The sequence below is a fragment of the Glycine max genome, chromosome 16 (genome assembly GCF_000004515.6).
Source record: "Glycine max cultivar Williams 82 chromosome 16, Glycine_max_v4.0, whole genome shotgun sequence".
Lineage (NCBI taxonomy): Eukaryota > Viridiplantae > Streptophyta > Magnoliopsida > Fabales > Fabaceae > Glycine > Glycine max.
In genome coordinates, this window is record NC_038252.2 from 5,514,782 (window position 1) to 5,531,514 (window position 16,733).

Consider the following 16,733-nt stretch of genomic DNA (forward strand, 5'->3'; position numbering starts at 1 on the left):
ACAAAAAAAAAAAAAATACATCTATTAGTTCCCAAAAGCTTCATTATTGACCTAAGGAATATTCTTCTCATTAGAAGGAAAGAGGAATGTTGATTCATTAGAACATACCTTCAGAACCTTAAGAAGAACTATTCAACCTAAACATCGCAAAAATGTCGAGTATCTTGAAAGCTCAAAATAACGGATACTCTAGAGATTTCGAACTACCTTCATTCAAATTGACGCCATTTTGTACGATTGGATCTATGTTCATTTCTCAAATTAGCAAAGCATAATAGTTAGAAAGTTGCACTTAGTGAAAGCTCAAAATAACAGAAATTCTAGAGATTTTGAACTACCTTTGTTCATATTGACGTCATTTTATACCATTAGATCCATGCTCATTCCTCAAATTAGCAAAGCTTGACAGTTAGAAAGTCACACTTGATGAAAGCTCAAAATAATAGAATAACGGTTAGAGAGTAGAACTCGGCGAAAACTCAGAATAAAGGAAACTCTAGAAATTTGCAAGCTACATAACGGTATTGGTTGGAGAATATTTGAATCATTTCTACTGAGACAATTAGACAAATGATTGGAGTTGTCATAGCATGTGAGCCATTTAGAATAGCATTAGAAGAAAGTTAAGGTCACTAAAACTACAGAAGAAACTATACAAATAATGATTGTGAAATAAACATGGCAATTTGAAGTAATTAGCATTTTCCAAAATCTTCCCAAGTAGGATGTGGTGATGTATGGCCCTTATGCATTAGTGTCAGTAATACCTTCGCTTTGGATTACCCAAATAGATTTCACCTGATGAATGTTGTTGTTCCCCTAAAGTGTAGCTGGTACTGGCTTCATCAACCCTTGTGTCCCCAGAGAAGCTAGCTTTTGCAAGCTCCCTTAACATCTTTAGCTCTTTTTTAAGCCCAGCCTTGTTGTGCCCCTTTAGCCATTTACCTTCCACTTCAATATGTGAACTTGCACCTGCCCCCCAGGTTCTAGGATCTCTTCTTTCAATAACATTGTGGCTGGGTGTACTTGGACTTTGCACCGGAACCACTGTAGCCGTCATGGCGCTAATTGGATCCATATATCCATTTCTGTTTCGTCTTTCAAATTCTGTTCCTGAGCATATAGGATTCAGTGAAAGAATGTCTGTCTCGGTCTGGGAGAATGTTGATATCACGCTGGACCAGTGCTTGCTTGGAAGGAAAGGCAGGATGAGTCCCTTGGCAGCTAACTTAAGTCCATCCCTTAAAGATTTATTCTGAGATTGTGAGAGATTCAATAGGGAATTTACCATAGCATACCATTGATTGGTAATCTGAGCAATGAATGTAAACATCAGAAGAAGCAGCATGACCAATTCCCAAGTTTTGGATTCAACTGAGTGTGAACCATTGTGGAGGATTAAGATAACAAACACACCTGCCTCACACAAGAGAGAAACACTTTCCACAACATGGACACCTCTACTGATGTATGGTTTGGTGGTGAACAGAAAAATGAACTGCATTAATGTGATTATCAATGCAAAAAGGCTTTTGTTTGAGTTTTCTGATGGGTAAGCTGCAGATATTATTCCCAAACCAACTTTTCTTAGTAAGTCAAGGATGATATAGGATGCTCTTATGCAGCCAAATACCCTCTTGAATGTGGAGATTTTGGTTTCCTCATTGCTGTCCTCTGAACTTGCTGTTTTGGTTCTTCGGATCCCACTTTTGTCGCTTTCGCTCCACTTGGTTATGGTATTATTCTGTTCATTTTGATCACCTAAAATCAGCACTGGAGGACCCTTCCAATTATCAAAGAGAATTCCAAAGCGCGAGAGGAAAGAGGAAGGTAGTCCTTCCTTGTTAAACCACTTCCCATTCATAGGCCTCCCAATGAAAAAGAACCATAATTTGGTGTACCATTTTTCTTCATTGGTTATTTTGTTGAATTCTTTGTATTGCGCAAAGCTTCCAGTGTAGATTGCAATAACAAGAAATAGCAATGATGATAAGATGAATGCCACAGGGATTGCTAGTAGCAACACCCCAGTAATAATTCCCCCAGTTGTACCACCTGCATATACATGTAGTCTTAAAGCATGAAAATAAGTTTGCATGTGAATTTATTCTTTTTTTTTATCAGCAAATTTTAGTTGTTAATTTTTGTTAGCGGGAGGATTCAAACCCATGTGAATTCAGTTTTAAATAATCAGTTTTGGAATCCTGTAAATATAGGTGACTGAAATAGACAGTGTTGTAGCTAGTTGCTCACCTTTTATTATAAATGTTGATGACTGAGAAAGACAAGGTAGCATGAGGATCAGAAGAAAGAGCTCAAACCTAGGAACTGATAAACTGCCTTGAGGTGGTCTCCCTATCCTATGTCTTAGGAAGAATATCGCGAAAACATGAAGTAAAAGTAAACAGCTTCCTCCCACACCAAGCCAGAATAAGTTCATCTCCATGTCCTGCCACCTGTTGATAAGAAAACAAATCTCAATTCTTCTTAATTAATCCTGCAAATTCAGAAACTTCATTTTCCTGTCACTGATGAGTGATGAACACAATTAATTGAAGTCCAAGTCATGTAGAAGCGACCATGTTCAGTGTGTGAGTGAACTTCTGGAGCTTAATTTTTAAACATAAAGGTTAATTGTAATGCTAACTACCCTTTATAACTCTCCATTCCTTTGATGACATTGCTAGCAGACAATGGTTCTCCTCTCTACAAGGCAAATGAATCAGTTGCAAACATGTGTCTATTCATGTACTTCTTTTAAAGTTGATGCTAAACTCACCAAGAAATAAGTGAAATATTCGATGGAATTGAGAGGTAGACCATATAATGTACTTGTCTTACTTAAATCATGCTGATTGTGAAACCGACCAAATTTAGTGGTATTTTTGGTTTGAAATGATAGTTTGTGATCAATATAAGACAAGTTCATTAAGTCATTTTGTTGTTGATCTCTGTTATAAGAATGTTCTCCTGCAGACAGGCCATTACTTCTCCCTGCAAGTTTCTCTCTTTCCAAGATTGAAGACCAAGTGTCAATTTTTTTCCAGGGAAGCTTGTGATGAGGTATTAGCCACCTAAGACCTCTTGTTGTCTCAGAGTATTTGATAAATTGATTAGTTGAAAACCAACTTGTGAGGGCAAAGACTTGTAGGTGTCCAATCATTCCCTGTAAAATGTGTCAAATGTTTTACAACATAACCCTTAAATAGAGATTATGCATGGAAGAACTCAGAAATTAAAAAATGTTAAATGTTTGTATTCTAGTTATAATACCATACATTAGTTTCTTTACTTACATGTAGATTAATTGATGGATTGGAAGCAGGACTGCTTGCACCTTCCAAAGCAAGTATGCTTAATGCTTCTAAATTTGCTGAGGAAAGTGAAACCATAGCAGCTACTAGTGATGTTGCAATTGTTCCGGCACTGATAAATGAGTGCAGTGCAATGGATATTGCTGGGGTGGAATCTGAACATACAATATTAGAGTTTGAGTCAAACATAGAGAAATTTCTTAAGTCCATGCAGTTACCATTCATGTTCACAATGCTCAGCCAAAATTGCTGAGATTAACAATTAACATATAATTTTGAATAAGAAAAAGAGATATTCATACAATGCTTAATAGCAAGCTGGTTAGATGCCAAATTTTCATTTCCTGAAATATCAGTTACCTTCCCTGCAGGAATGGTAACTGACACCTCCTTTGTCACTGCTTTGACAGTCAACAAGTAGAAAGCTCTTGATAATTCCTTTACCCTACAAGGAACAATGTAAAGAATTTTTACATTACTTGAACCATAATGAAATATGATATTAATAACTTTATGTGTTGAGCCATTATGTAAAAATTAGCTGTAGTGAATAATATGCTTATTGTTAGTTTTCTACACCTGCCTTATCAATCTTCCTCCCGAGACGTCTACTATTGATGTCACAAAGCCAAATACTGGCTTTGTGAACTCAGCAATTATGTTGATGTTGAAATCCCTTGTTTCAGTGAGGGAGCTGGTCCTTAGTACCACATTGGGTTTCATGGGATCTATAAAAATATTTTAGGAATTGGTTCAAAATTAAAGCTACTAAGAGAAATGATTATTAAAAGATTAAATTAATGAGTACATCCTGCAAGTATTTGAAAATTTTTAATTAGGTCCCCAAACTAAAAAGTTTGTAATTCTTGATCTTGTAATTTTTTAAATTGAGTCATTAGGACCCCATACAAATATTTTACAAGATCAAGGATTCAATTAAAAAAATTGTTAGTTTAACGACATAATTAAAAATTTTCAAATAGTTTAGCAACCTACTGATTAATTTAACCTTATTAATATCATAAGCACAAATGATAGAATACCATAAAGGAATGTGATAGGAGCAACAGGAGAGACAGGAGTGCCTGTCCTTCCAAGTATGGATGTAGCTTGTAATTCAATTGTGATAATCTCAGTTCTTGATATGTTCTTGAGCTACGAAATGAGGAAAATTAATAGAACGGAGTTTAATTGTCAGAATTCAATTCTTATTCTAATTTTGAGCTACTAATAGCAGAAGTAGTATATCAGACAACACGTCAAGGGGGTCTAGCTCAATTGGTTGAGCAGGGTGTGCGAGTTATTGTAAACCCCCTGACACTGTCTTCGATTCCCACACATAAAAAAAAAGTATATTAGTCAACATTTTCTCTCTTACTTTAAAACTAAATCCACGGGTTCCATTACTTCTGCCATGGAGAGGAGTTAAGATGCCAGAGTTAACATGTAGTGCATTTAGAACTTGCTCAGTTGAGTTTCTTGTAGGAATGCTAAAGTCCAAGAAGATGATCAGGTCCTCTGGTTTGCTTGTTGAAACAACTGTTCTTGGGATGCCATTAATTTTCAATTCATAAGAAGGAACAGATGTCCAAAAGTCCACCATCACCGGTCTTCTATCTAACACAAAACCATTTGAATGTATATGACTGGCCTTAAAATACTTTTTAGTTCAAAGTTCAATATTTGGACTTGGCAACCAGAACCTCACCAAAATGAATAATCAAAGTAGAATCATTGGTTCTTCTGAACTTGTTTCCAGCTTGGTCAGTGCAAGTATTCTCCACCATTGTGATTACAACGCGACCGTAAGTAACTTCTGAGGAGATAATCACTCCAAGGCTGTATTTGGCACCTGGCCTAGTAATTTGTAAAGAAGATGCATCTACTTGTGCAGGACCAGCTACCATAATCTTACATGTTAAACCATAGTAAAAATGTTGTCAATGTTTTCAATTTTTTCAAGCAAAACAACAAATTACAATTACTTTTAACGCAATGCTGGTCATTAATTAGAAACCAACTTACATCACAGTTAGATGAGTTTAGGCAATGAAATCCTCCTATTCCAGTGCACGGTTCACTGAATGTGACATCAATTGCTATCCTTTGTCCATTTGTATGTGTCTGTTCACTAGTAATGGCTGCAGTTGGGGGTATTGTATCTATTCAGTGAAAAGAAAGTTATTAGCAAAACCCCAAAATGGTTTAGTGAAGTTTAGTATTATGGCCAGAGAGAATCTGGCTTAAATGGGGTGAGGAGGAAAACAAATTAAGCTAATGCCATTTCTCTTCATTCTTCAATTTTCTAGTGATGTAATGTAAATAAATGAATACTCACCGATGAACCATGAGTAAACTGATGAATTTCTTTCTCCTTTGTTTGTACTGACATTGAGAAGAAATCTATGCTCATGATTTAGAGTTAAGTTCGTTAACACAATGCCATCAGCCTGGCAAGGGTAAACTTTGCCATCAAGCTGTCAAAATACATTCATCATCAACCAAACCAAACCAACACATGTCACATTTTAACTGCAAATAAAAGCACCTGTTTTGAAACCAAATCATGGACAACTAATAAATTAGCATGTTTGGTTTCACCTTTCGAATGTAATTTTTCACATTTCAGATGTGATTTTCAAAAGTTAATAGTTATGGTTTTCACATTCCAAACATGATTTCTTTGTTTTCAACGTGTTTCCAAACATGCTATAATTTTTTTCTTAAATAGGTGGGGTTGGTTACACAAATCAAAACACCATGTCTTACCATTGTGAATCATGTCCATGCAAATCACTCACCTTAAATATGCCTTACAATTAAGTTACTTAGTTGCAAGTAAACTTAAAAAATGGTCTAGAGGAATTGCATACCTCACATGAAAATGAACAAGTGTTTCTCTTACATGCATTGGAACCATCCAACCTCTCAACTAGGTACTGGAAAACAGCATTAGAAGACCTACACCTTGGTGGAGGAACACGCTTGAAATAAACCAAAAGTGTTGATTCAGCTGAGACAAACAGCACACCCACCACCATCAATGCAACACAAGCACAATACAGCTGAAGAAAATTGAGTAGTGTAGCCATGGTACAATAATAAGAAAAAATCGTGAGAATAAGAAAAAAAAAGGCTAATGAGGAGGCATTAGAGTTGAAGTTGAGGGTGTAGGTAAGACAACATAATGCAGTTGGTGGCACTATATTTAATCGTCCAACGTTCATAGCAGCTATAAATGGAAGAGACATCAGTAAAAGCTACAGACAACTACCTCAACTATTACTGTCAGCCTCATAACTGCTTCTTTTTCATTATTTTTTTTATTCATAAGAATGGAAGACGGTACTAGAGATTTATAACACTGATGCACTTTACCTTATCTACACCCTTTTGGCACCAACCCTATACTCCAATTTCTCACTTGCTTGTTATTCAAAGTTCAAACTAGAAGTCTAGCTAGAACACGTACAATATTTTTTCTCAGCAAAATTTATGGCAAAGAATAAAATTAAATTGAATTCGATAGAAATAAAACTGATAGAGTAAAGTGTTGTTTTTTTCACTGCATGTCATGGAATCTTGTCACATAGTAATTCAAAATAATTGACTTTTATAATAATTAATATTTTGTTTTCATTCTATTTCACACAAAATTTACCCGTCTAAATAAGAAAATTATAATTTCTGTGTTCTAGAATGCACAAAACCATTTAAAGAAAGAAGAAAACAAAAAGACATGATAGATTTTTTGTCATTAATTAGGTTAATAATTTTCTTTTACCTAGGTCATAAATTATAGATATTTTTAACCTATTCAACTAAAGACTAATCTTATTCATGATCCGTGATTATGTTAACTCAAAATTTTTTTGATAAGAAAACAAATTAAGATATTACATCAACAATTTGAGACAAGAATATAAAAACCGAGAGGAAGCAAATGAAGCTATACTTTGCATGCCTTGGGAGTTTAGGCCTAAGGCCTAGGGGTCATACAATAATATAGAAAGGGAAACAAGAAAGAGAAGATAAACATGTTATATTTTGTTTTTTTTTCTTTAGAAATATTTAAAAACTAGAATGGCTTGTCTGTGCTCTGCACGAGTAGAGACAAAAAGAGAATGAAAGAATAAAAAGAAAACAAGAGGTGACAGGAAAAATAATAGTAGGCCAATATTTCACAAAATATTAAGACGGGTAAGGGTAATGATGACTGGACAAATTTTATATTACTATTTTTTTACTGAATAATTTTATATTACTATTGATAAGTGACAAAGTGTAAATGTTTAATATATCATACAATCAATAGGTATTTAAACTTTTTTTTGAATTTTTTAAATCTAATCTAAAAAATATAATTAGGTTCTTGATTCTCTTCAATTTTTGCAATTGAGTCTTTTGAGTTAGTTTATAATGGCTTAAAAATGTTGGAAAAAATAACAATTTGTATAATGGTTTTACTTTTACTCTCGGGGCATAATTATAAAAATTGTAGAAGATTGAAGACCTAATAATATTTTTTTAGTTTAAAAATCCAATTAAAAATTCTTAAATAGTTCATAGACTCAGTAATCTTTTAAATCAAGTTTAAATATAGGAACAACATTGTTTTTATTAGAGGAATAGCATTGTTAGATGGCTATAAATCCGTCATTTTAAAAAAAATAAACATTTATCGTTTAAGTTTAAATATAGGAATAACATTGTTAGATGGCAATAAATCCACCATTTTAAAAAAATAAAACATTTATTGTTTATCTGATGAGAAACATTTAATTAATTCCTTATTATTTTGTGTAGTTATAAATTAGAAAGATTTGTACAAAAAAATAAATAGAAAGTTGATCAAATATAGTCAACAATCGGTAAATTCTTTACGTCATTAATTTAATCGTACTAAAAGAAATAAAAGGATTACCTAACAACTCAATGTTGACATATCACACCATGTGATCAGGAAATGAATCTCCTACAGCTGTAGCCAGTAGTATGTATCATAAATAAACTAATCATTCAGAAACAAAAATATTTTTCTTTACATTAAAATTATCATAATTTAAAACTAAATTACACGTTAATTTTTTTTTAATTTCAAATGGCAAAGATTCTATGTTTGTTTTTAATTTAAATTTGATGAGATAATTAGTTTTTTATAATTCTCTGGAGAAATTATAATAAAGTATATTTTTTAAATAAAATAAAGTTATATGAACAGAACATTTATTCAGAGAATCATGGTCCCAAGTCCAAGCTTCAAAATCAACATTTATATGGGCATTTATTATTTTCCCCAGTCTGATCCTTTGTTTCGGAGAGAAACTTAAAACTAAAAATCTAGAGACATAATAATTGCCATATTCAACAAACATCCAGCACACAATCCATCATTCCAGGTCCTTTTGATTTGTAAAACTAACGACAGGGCACCATAGAAGTATTGTTCATTTTTTATTTATTTTAAAAAAACTATGAAATAACATAAAAGGGATAAAGTATTTGACAAGAAAATTGTTACTCGATAAATTAAGGAACTTTTTATCTTACACAACATTCAAACAACGAAGACAAAAAATACCCCAATGCCAGAAGGCTCCTTGCTGTGTTAACTTAATTTGATAATCTACAACAAAATTACTTTTACAAATTTGTATCCCCGGAATAAAGAAATTTCTTCCTTTCCATCTTTCATAGCTTCTAGTAAAAGTACTATCTAAACATGGGAATTCATTTCAAATAAAACAAATAAAAAAACTGACAATATGAATTTTTATTTACACGAAATATGTACTTTACATTTTCATGTTTGTTCTTGTGTGTATACATTTTCCTCTTTTCCTTTAATGCTCCTCCCTTTCCCCCAACAACAACAAAAAGAAAAGTACAATTCATTGAGAGGATTGGAAGGAAGTTGGAAAGATTATGAAAAGGCTTCAGCAAGCTAAATCTTCAATGAAATGGATGATCACTTTCAAATGCCAGCAGGGATGAGATCCTTATCAACATCAGTTTTCTGATCATCTTCCAATTCCATCCAATGTAAAATAGGACCCTGAACAAACTGTAAATATAAACAATAGTATATGCTATTCTATATATATTGAAGTGTAAACATGTGATGAACAGCAAAAAAAAAGGTGATGACCAGCAAAAATTGTTATCGGTGTATTCTTATTTTTCTTCTTTTATTATTATGATAACGATAACAAGTGTCAATAAAACACTGATCCTTACTATTATTGCATTGCACCATAGTAAAAGAGTGGCATCACATTCTTCAGATGTTCATAATGAAGTTGGTAACTCATCTATCTAAAACTTAGAACCTGCAAATTGACAGCTTACTACCTTTCCTTGTCGTAGTACTTTGGGAGGCATTTTTGTCATGTCAACCACTGTGGATGGATCGGCCACTCTTACACCACCATCAACAACAAAATCAAGACCCTGAACAACCAAAATAAAGATGTTACATGCAAATGTAATCCCCCCAAAAGCACAAAAGGTGTTAAGCGCTTTTTTCCTTTCAATTTTTTTCTTCTCAACTTTTTGGGCAAAAATTGAGAGAATAAAAGCTATAAAACTTAATACTAGCAAATATGCCAACTTGCAAATTCTTTAGGTTTGGTTGAGCTAAAAGATAGGAAGTCTTATAAAAAAAATAAATTCCGAAGCATGTGTTCAGTCACATTCTTCATGGGAAAATGCAAAATAAGATTCCCTAGAGAAAGATAACTATGATATGATCTATTTCTAACACGCATAAATGGCAATTATATTTTTCTTTTTCTTTAGAGCATTATTTCCATAGTTATTTATACTGAAAAAACTCATTAATCCTGAATAGAAAGTGTGATACCTCTGGTCCATAAGTATCAGCTATGGTAACTGGATCAATCATCCATTCATCTTCCTTCTGGAACTTGATGCTAAAAGAAAGATGAAAAATTTCAAAGTAATTAGTAATGTTAAGGAACAAACGTAAACTATTATTCTCAGTATTCTTATCCACAATCGGAAAATTTGTTTGGGGGGACATAAACTATACAGATTCACTAGGTGTGTTTGGGTGAGCATTTTACAAACTCATTTTTTTATGATCTGATTTTGGTTAAAATTGAGATTGAAGAAATTTATGTTTGGAAACTTCTATCTCAAAAGCAAGTTCATAGTAAAATTTAGTATGAAATTCTCAGCCCAATGCAGAAGTTGAAAAAGAGTTGCTTTTACTAGAATCACATAGAAACATTTTTTTTCCCAAACGATTTTAAAAATAAAATCCAGTTGAAACATATCAAATGTGGGTTTGAGAGCACTGAATGTCAAACCAAGCAAACACTAGCATGGTTGCCAAAAATGGCTAGTGTGGCTGCCTAGGTGCAGGGAATGGAGTGGAAAACAGCTCCCTGCCTCAGATGGCTGGCCCAAGGCTAAAAGGGTTAGATTACCTATTTGTAGTTTCCCTCACTAAAATGCTTGGTAGCCAATGGGTGTTATTACAATGTATGAAAATATTCATTATAATCTTAATCATATCTTAGAATATTTTTTATCATCCTTTAGAATATTTCGGTAGCCACTTTTTTCCCTTAGTTCATATTTTAGATCATCCTCAACAAAAATCTACTCTGGTTTGATTTGACCATTGCTGGATACTAGAGTCATCATCCTAGGCCTATGGCTTTCAAGAAATACCAGCTTGGCCTTGCAACTTTCCCAGAGATATCATATTGGTCCCATAGCTTTTCCAGGGAATCATCCTCACCCTGTGGCTTACCCAGGGAATCATCCTGGTCCCATGCCATTCCTAAAGAAACATCCTGGCCTTGCGGCCTTCCCAGTGAATCAACTTGGTCCTATCAATCTACAATCGCAAATTATATTGTTTGATTATTTTTTATAGAAGGGTATATTTACAACTAGCTTAAAACTTAGTAAGCTTCATCTTGAGGGAGTGTTAGAATACATGAGAATTTCATTATTATCTTGCTCATATCTAATAATATCTTACACTATTCTTTAGGATTAGTTTCTGTATTTATTTATTATCTCTTAGGATTGGTTACCATATTTCTTTATCTCATGATTCATTTCCTTTTCAGTTAGGATTGTGATTAGTATAAAGAAGGGTTAGTGCTTTAGCCTTTAGGTATCATGAACATGTTATCATTCCAATGTTAACAAAGTATTATACAAAGTCTCCACTCTCTCAATTTCCTCTATCAATACTTAAAACCCCATAATTTCAACATCTGTCTAATCTAAAGTGGTATTTTGTCTCCTCACATCATCTGAACTTTATATTATCTACCAATTCAAGGGGAAAAAACCCATAAATACAGTATTGGGGCTTACCTGCCCTTGGTGACTTACAATGTAGAAGCTGAAACTCCCTTTATCCTCTTATTCTATGCTTTTATTCACACAGTCTCATATCTAATCCAGACTGAAGCAACAGATTTTCCCACTACCTCCCTTTATTCTCAGATATTTGCCATTATGTCCCATTTGCATTGGGTTAGATGTGCACAGTGCACTCCTATTACTATATTTGTAACACAATCAAGTTTGATTGCATTATGTTTTAATGTAATGCCATGATTTATTTGCATTAAATGTATTTAGTCATGATTTGCTGTTATATTAATTCTTTTAGTTATTTTTAAATATCTGTATCACTTTGATGACGAGACCAAATCATGTTGCCATATCAAAGTGATGTGGTTTTTGGGGTGGCTGCCTCAATCCACATTTTGCATCATAAGAATTCCGGTTACTAGAAAACAACCTTTATTTCCCAAGGCAAAGAGGAAAAAAAGGATCAAACAATTTAAACTAACCTTGTACATATTAACGGTGCATCCATCTCCTTTAGTATTGCTTGACAAATGGCATCATCAGGCATACGGACACCCACATTTTTTCTCGATGCATACTTGGCAGATGAAGTTCCAAACCTTATGCATTGTTAGGTAATTCTTTGCTTGCAATTAGGATGAATGTGTTCTGTCACTCAATAACAGTAAATAAATAATTGTTTGTGTAAGAATGAATAACATAATAATTGTTGGGAGAGGAATGCTAGTGACACTCTCTTTCTAACATTCTCTGTGATTGGCTGAAATTTATTGGAAATCACCAATTTTGGTAGATCTTACTTCTCATTGAATAACTCTCTCTCCTTATTTAGTAGGACCCACCAAAATTGGGGATTTCTAATAATTTTCAACCAATCATAGAGAGTGTTAGAAAGAGTGTTGTTAGCATTCCTCTTGTTGGGAAGTAATCATCTTAGGCTTTTAAATACACATGCATGACAATTAAAGATAAATGAACTGATAGAGACATCCTTTCACCTAACAACTAAAATGTAAAGCTCCTTGGTCCTTGAGATTTTCAGCACACAAATATGAAGAGCTGTGTTTAAATTATAGATTTTTTCTTTATGCTAAATTGCTAATATACACAAACACTTTATTTTTATTAAGGTCATTCATGTTGGCAGAAAACACCGGGAAATAAATGAGAACCTACTTGATTAGATTAAGTAGAGTGGTAAGGTAATTCCTGGTCGCTATAGAAAATGGAAGGTTACACCAACTAACTTTTCCCCTCCAAAAAATCATTAAAATGTTCGCAAATTCATTAATATATTTTTCTTTAGAACCAGGGAGCATACATACAGGACCAGGTAGGTATTGCTTCACAGCTTTGAACAAATTTGCATGGCCTTGGCCATCACCGCGTGGAAATCCAGCTGTGTACTTGTCTATGTCCCGAAATGAGTGGCACAAGATGCTAAGAGGCTGCAAGTACAGAGTTATCATAATCATCAATGGTTGGAAGTAATATTACTAGATGCATATATACATCGAGAAAGTTGTTAATTTGTGTCAAACACAATCCAACCAAAAACAAATATAAAGAGTGATTGCAAGCATGTGGCATGCACCATAATGTGAAAACTGAAAAGTAACAGGGCAATTGGAATCACATGCACAATTAACTAGGCCAAGCTGTACCCCTCACCTTTGAAGCTTCTATATTCTTGATTCTGCAACACAACACTACACCCTATGTTAATGGGGAAGGAAATGGAGCATCTAAGAACAAAATGTGTGTAAGAATGGCAAAATTCTACCTACCTACGAAGACGTTCAATGGCCGAGTGGCTTCTGAGGTCACATACTATTGAATACCTACATAAACAAAGAAAATCCAATGCTGGGTATTATTGACCTTCACCAATATATTTAGATGAAGATTAAAATAAAATGAATGTTAATGGATAACAGGATTGTTACAACTTATATATCATATGATCATATCATAGTTGACATGAAGAAACATTTTCTTTTTCTACCACAAGGAATAAGGATATGAAAAATTAGTAGAGATAATTACACTGATATCCCTTTCATCAGCATTAGTTACCCATATACCCTGCTTATTTAGAAAATTACACCTTTTGTTATTTTTACGGTACTGTGTGAAAAATCCTTACATAAAAGTACACATGGTGTATGTAATTTTTTAAAAACAGGCGTCAATGTGTATGAATAATATATAAAGTAAGAGAGCCAGCTAGGTCTAATTTTCCAAACAAGTAGGGTGTAACCGTGTAAGTGTAATCAGTGCCAACCCTGGGAGAGGCCTATGTAACTAGCCCTAATTAATGTGACATTAAGCACCATTCAGAGTAAGTTAAGAAGTCTTGCACGCCTTCAATGGGACTGGCACCATTTCATTTGAGTTCAAACATAGCAACAAAGGTTTCATCATTAGCTCATCATAAACACTTTTCAGTTTTCACACACTATGGATCATAAAAATGTGACTTTTTTTAAAAAAAATCTCCACCTTAAGTAGCATTGTGCAGCCCAACCAGTACATCTAATCCAATAGCATATGCAAATAATATTGCAATTTTATTAAACAGTGTTGAGTGATAAAAAAGAGTAGCATAAGATATCAAAACAACAAAGGCATAAACCCAAATCAAATGTAATAGTACAGAGTATGTAGGAGTGGGAGATTAGGTGAAAAAACGATGTTAAAATTTGAAACCATCTCCACACATTATTCCATTAGCAAATATTATGACATACACAGCAAACTCTACTTTATTTTCGTATCTGAAATTTTAATGAAAAAGTATAAAATCTATGCCCAATGAACAAAAAAGGACCAACTAACTCTAAGCACTTGAGCTGCTTATAAATAAATATATAAAAAGAATCAAACCAAAAGGAAAAAAATTCAAAACTCTGCCACAAGGATTGAAGAGCACTTACATAGTGTCAGTAGGAATGACTCCAACAGCACCTTGCTTCAAAAGATTGACAATTGGTTCCAATTTCCAAGAATCAGAAGCAGAAGGGTCTGCTTCAATGTGCACCAAACCATCCTCCTGTTCATTATCCATTTTACTAATTAGAGTTTAATTTCTACGTAAAGATTTTACACTCTCAATAGAAATGATTTTTAAGATAACTATTGTAAAAACATAGGTTTTAAAAAATGGTCCGCTCGCAACATTAAGGTTTTTTAACTGTCCACAACCGCAATGGCCACAATTGGGACAGTATTGGCTCCATTTGTCCGCGATTTTCAGCAATATCAACAAACACGATGAAACCGAAAGTTTTTTTTTTTTTTTTACATCAGCAAATGTTAATTTGTTTTAGTTTTTTGGGTAAGGATCAAACCCGCAACCTTTTCGTCCTTTCCTCGATATTTAAAACCTTGAAACTAACACAATGTGATCCAATTTGCGATTGAAATGCAGTATATCTTTTGAGATGCATGGACTATTTTTCTCTTAATACTATTAGTTAACGGTTGCGTAACTGACACTTGGCGCGTAAAAACAAACAAACAAACCTTGGTGAAGCGAGAAGCGCTGGTGTATTTGAGGCGCTTGGGGCTGCGCTTAGCAACCATGGACACTACTCGGCTTCTTCTTCTGGGTGGGCAAAACGACACGCGAGAGCCGAAGAAAGAAACGGCGTCGTAATGCCATAGCTTATCTCCACAAACGCAAAACGTTTGCATTTTGGGTCAAGAGTACAACCCGCTATGCAGAAAAAGGTGAGGAATTTGGAGGTGATGGAATGTTGTGGGCATGCTCTGCTTCGCCAACGGAAAACTTTGTTTGTTGTGTGCTTTTCGTGTGGCATAAAGCCATAAGCAATGCTAAAGACACCTCTGCTTTGGTTTGGTTGAAACCTCTGTTACATTATTATCTAATTATAAACTGTCTTATACGATAAAATTGTTAAATCTTATATAATTAATCATGGAGAATTATATCCTGATATTTAGTATTTAACAAATACGAAAGAATTCGAATTCTTATGAAAAGGATTCTCTTGATGTCAAGTTTCTGGTCAAAATCTATTTTATTAGAGCAAATATTTTATCCTATAAACACAATAAAATAAAAAATTTAAAATATATTAAAACAGTAATAAAATCCATAATAAAACCCGTCTTGAAATTATCTTAACATTAAACGCACAATAATACTCTTGTAAAATTACTCATTTTATAATAAAAAGAAAATCATCACCACTCGTCTTGCAAATGCATATATTTTAAAATTGTCGTTTTCTTCATGCAGAAATTTCAATTAAACAAGAAAATAAAATAATAAAATGTAATTTTTGTTTCTTTATTTTTTAAAAATTTGTAATTTTAGTTTTTTTATTTTTTAATTGAGATATTTTATTTCACTTTTTTAAAATCACAATTTTAATTCTCATATTTTTAATTAAGATATTTTCTCACTCACTTTTTAAAAAATCTATAATTTTAGTCCTATTTTTTAAGTTTAGACTTGACTATATATATATTTTTAATTTTTTGTTGGGTAAAATATATTTGAGGTTTTTTTAAATTTGAAAAATATTTATTTTGTCCTCATTAATTTTTTGTATTAATTTTATCTTCATAATTTTTTTTATTAATTTAGTCCTGTAAAAATAAAATATATTTTTTCTTAATCTTTAATGATAACTCAGTTAGATAATAATTTGATGTGACTAAGAGATTTGTATGTATAATTTGATTATAAATAAATTAAATAATTTATGAGAGTTAAAACTTTCTAAATAAATTAAACAATTTTTGTCAACTAAAAACTCTCATGAATTGCAATTTTGTACTTTCTGAACGATTTTTTCACATTTTCTTATAAGATTAGAAGAAAAGATGAAATAATAAGTTATAGTGTCTTATGAGTGTGTTTGGAAAGGTAAAAAGAGAGAAAAAGTAAGTAAATCGAATAGTTATCTTAGAGGACTGTATGAATGAGTAACCACCAAGGACCACAAAAATATATTTTATTTTTATAGTAACTAAATTAATAAAAATTAATTATGAGAACAAAATTAATATTTTTTAAATTTTATAAGG

The 16,733-nt window shown here is 32.9% G+C and overlaps 1 protein-coding gene and 1 pseudogene across 3 annotated transcripts; both read right to left on the reverse strand.

Annotated features, from left to right (window-relative positions):
* Positions 1 to 486: 486 nt before the first annotated feature.
* LOC100813171 (uncharacterized) lies at positions 487 to 6,527 on the reverse strand. 3 transcript variants are annotated; one of them, XM_006598968.4, is made up of 13 exons: positions 6,188 to 6,527; positions 5,653 to 5,791; positions 5,340 to 5,476; positions 5,023 to 5,224; positions 4,693 to 4,931; positions 4,358 to 4,469; positions 3,894 to 4,042; positions 3,675 to 3,759; positions 3,297 to 3,469; positions 2,780 to 3,166; positions 2,651 to 2,706; positions 2,254 to 2,456; positions 487 to 2,055 (listed from the first exon to the last, which is right to left on the reverse strand). In XM_006598968.4, the coding sequence occupies exons 1-13, from the start codon at positions 6,404 to 6,406 to the stop codon at positions 758 to 760; spliced, it is 3,399 nt and encodes a 1,132-aa protein (XP_006599031.2). In that variant the 5' UTR covers positions 6,407 to 6,527; the 3' UTR covers positions 487 to 757. The 3 variants fall into 3 exon arrangements, with proteins under 3 accessions (XP_006599031.2, XP_006599030.2, XP_006599032.2); XM_006598967.4 differs by having other exon boundaries at positions 3,617 to 3,759; positions 3,898 to 4,042; positions 6,188 to 6,526; XM_006598969.4 differs by lacking the exons at positions 3,894 to 4,042; positions 4,358 to 4,469 and having other exon boundaries at positions 6,188 to 6,526.
* A 2,474-nt stretch (positions 6,528 to 9,001) lies between these two features.
* On the reverse strand, positions 9,002 to 15,495 carry LOC100814239 (uncharacterized protein HI_1198-like; annotated as a pseudogene).
* Between the last annotated feature and the right edge of the window lie 1,238 nt (positions 15,496 to 16,733).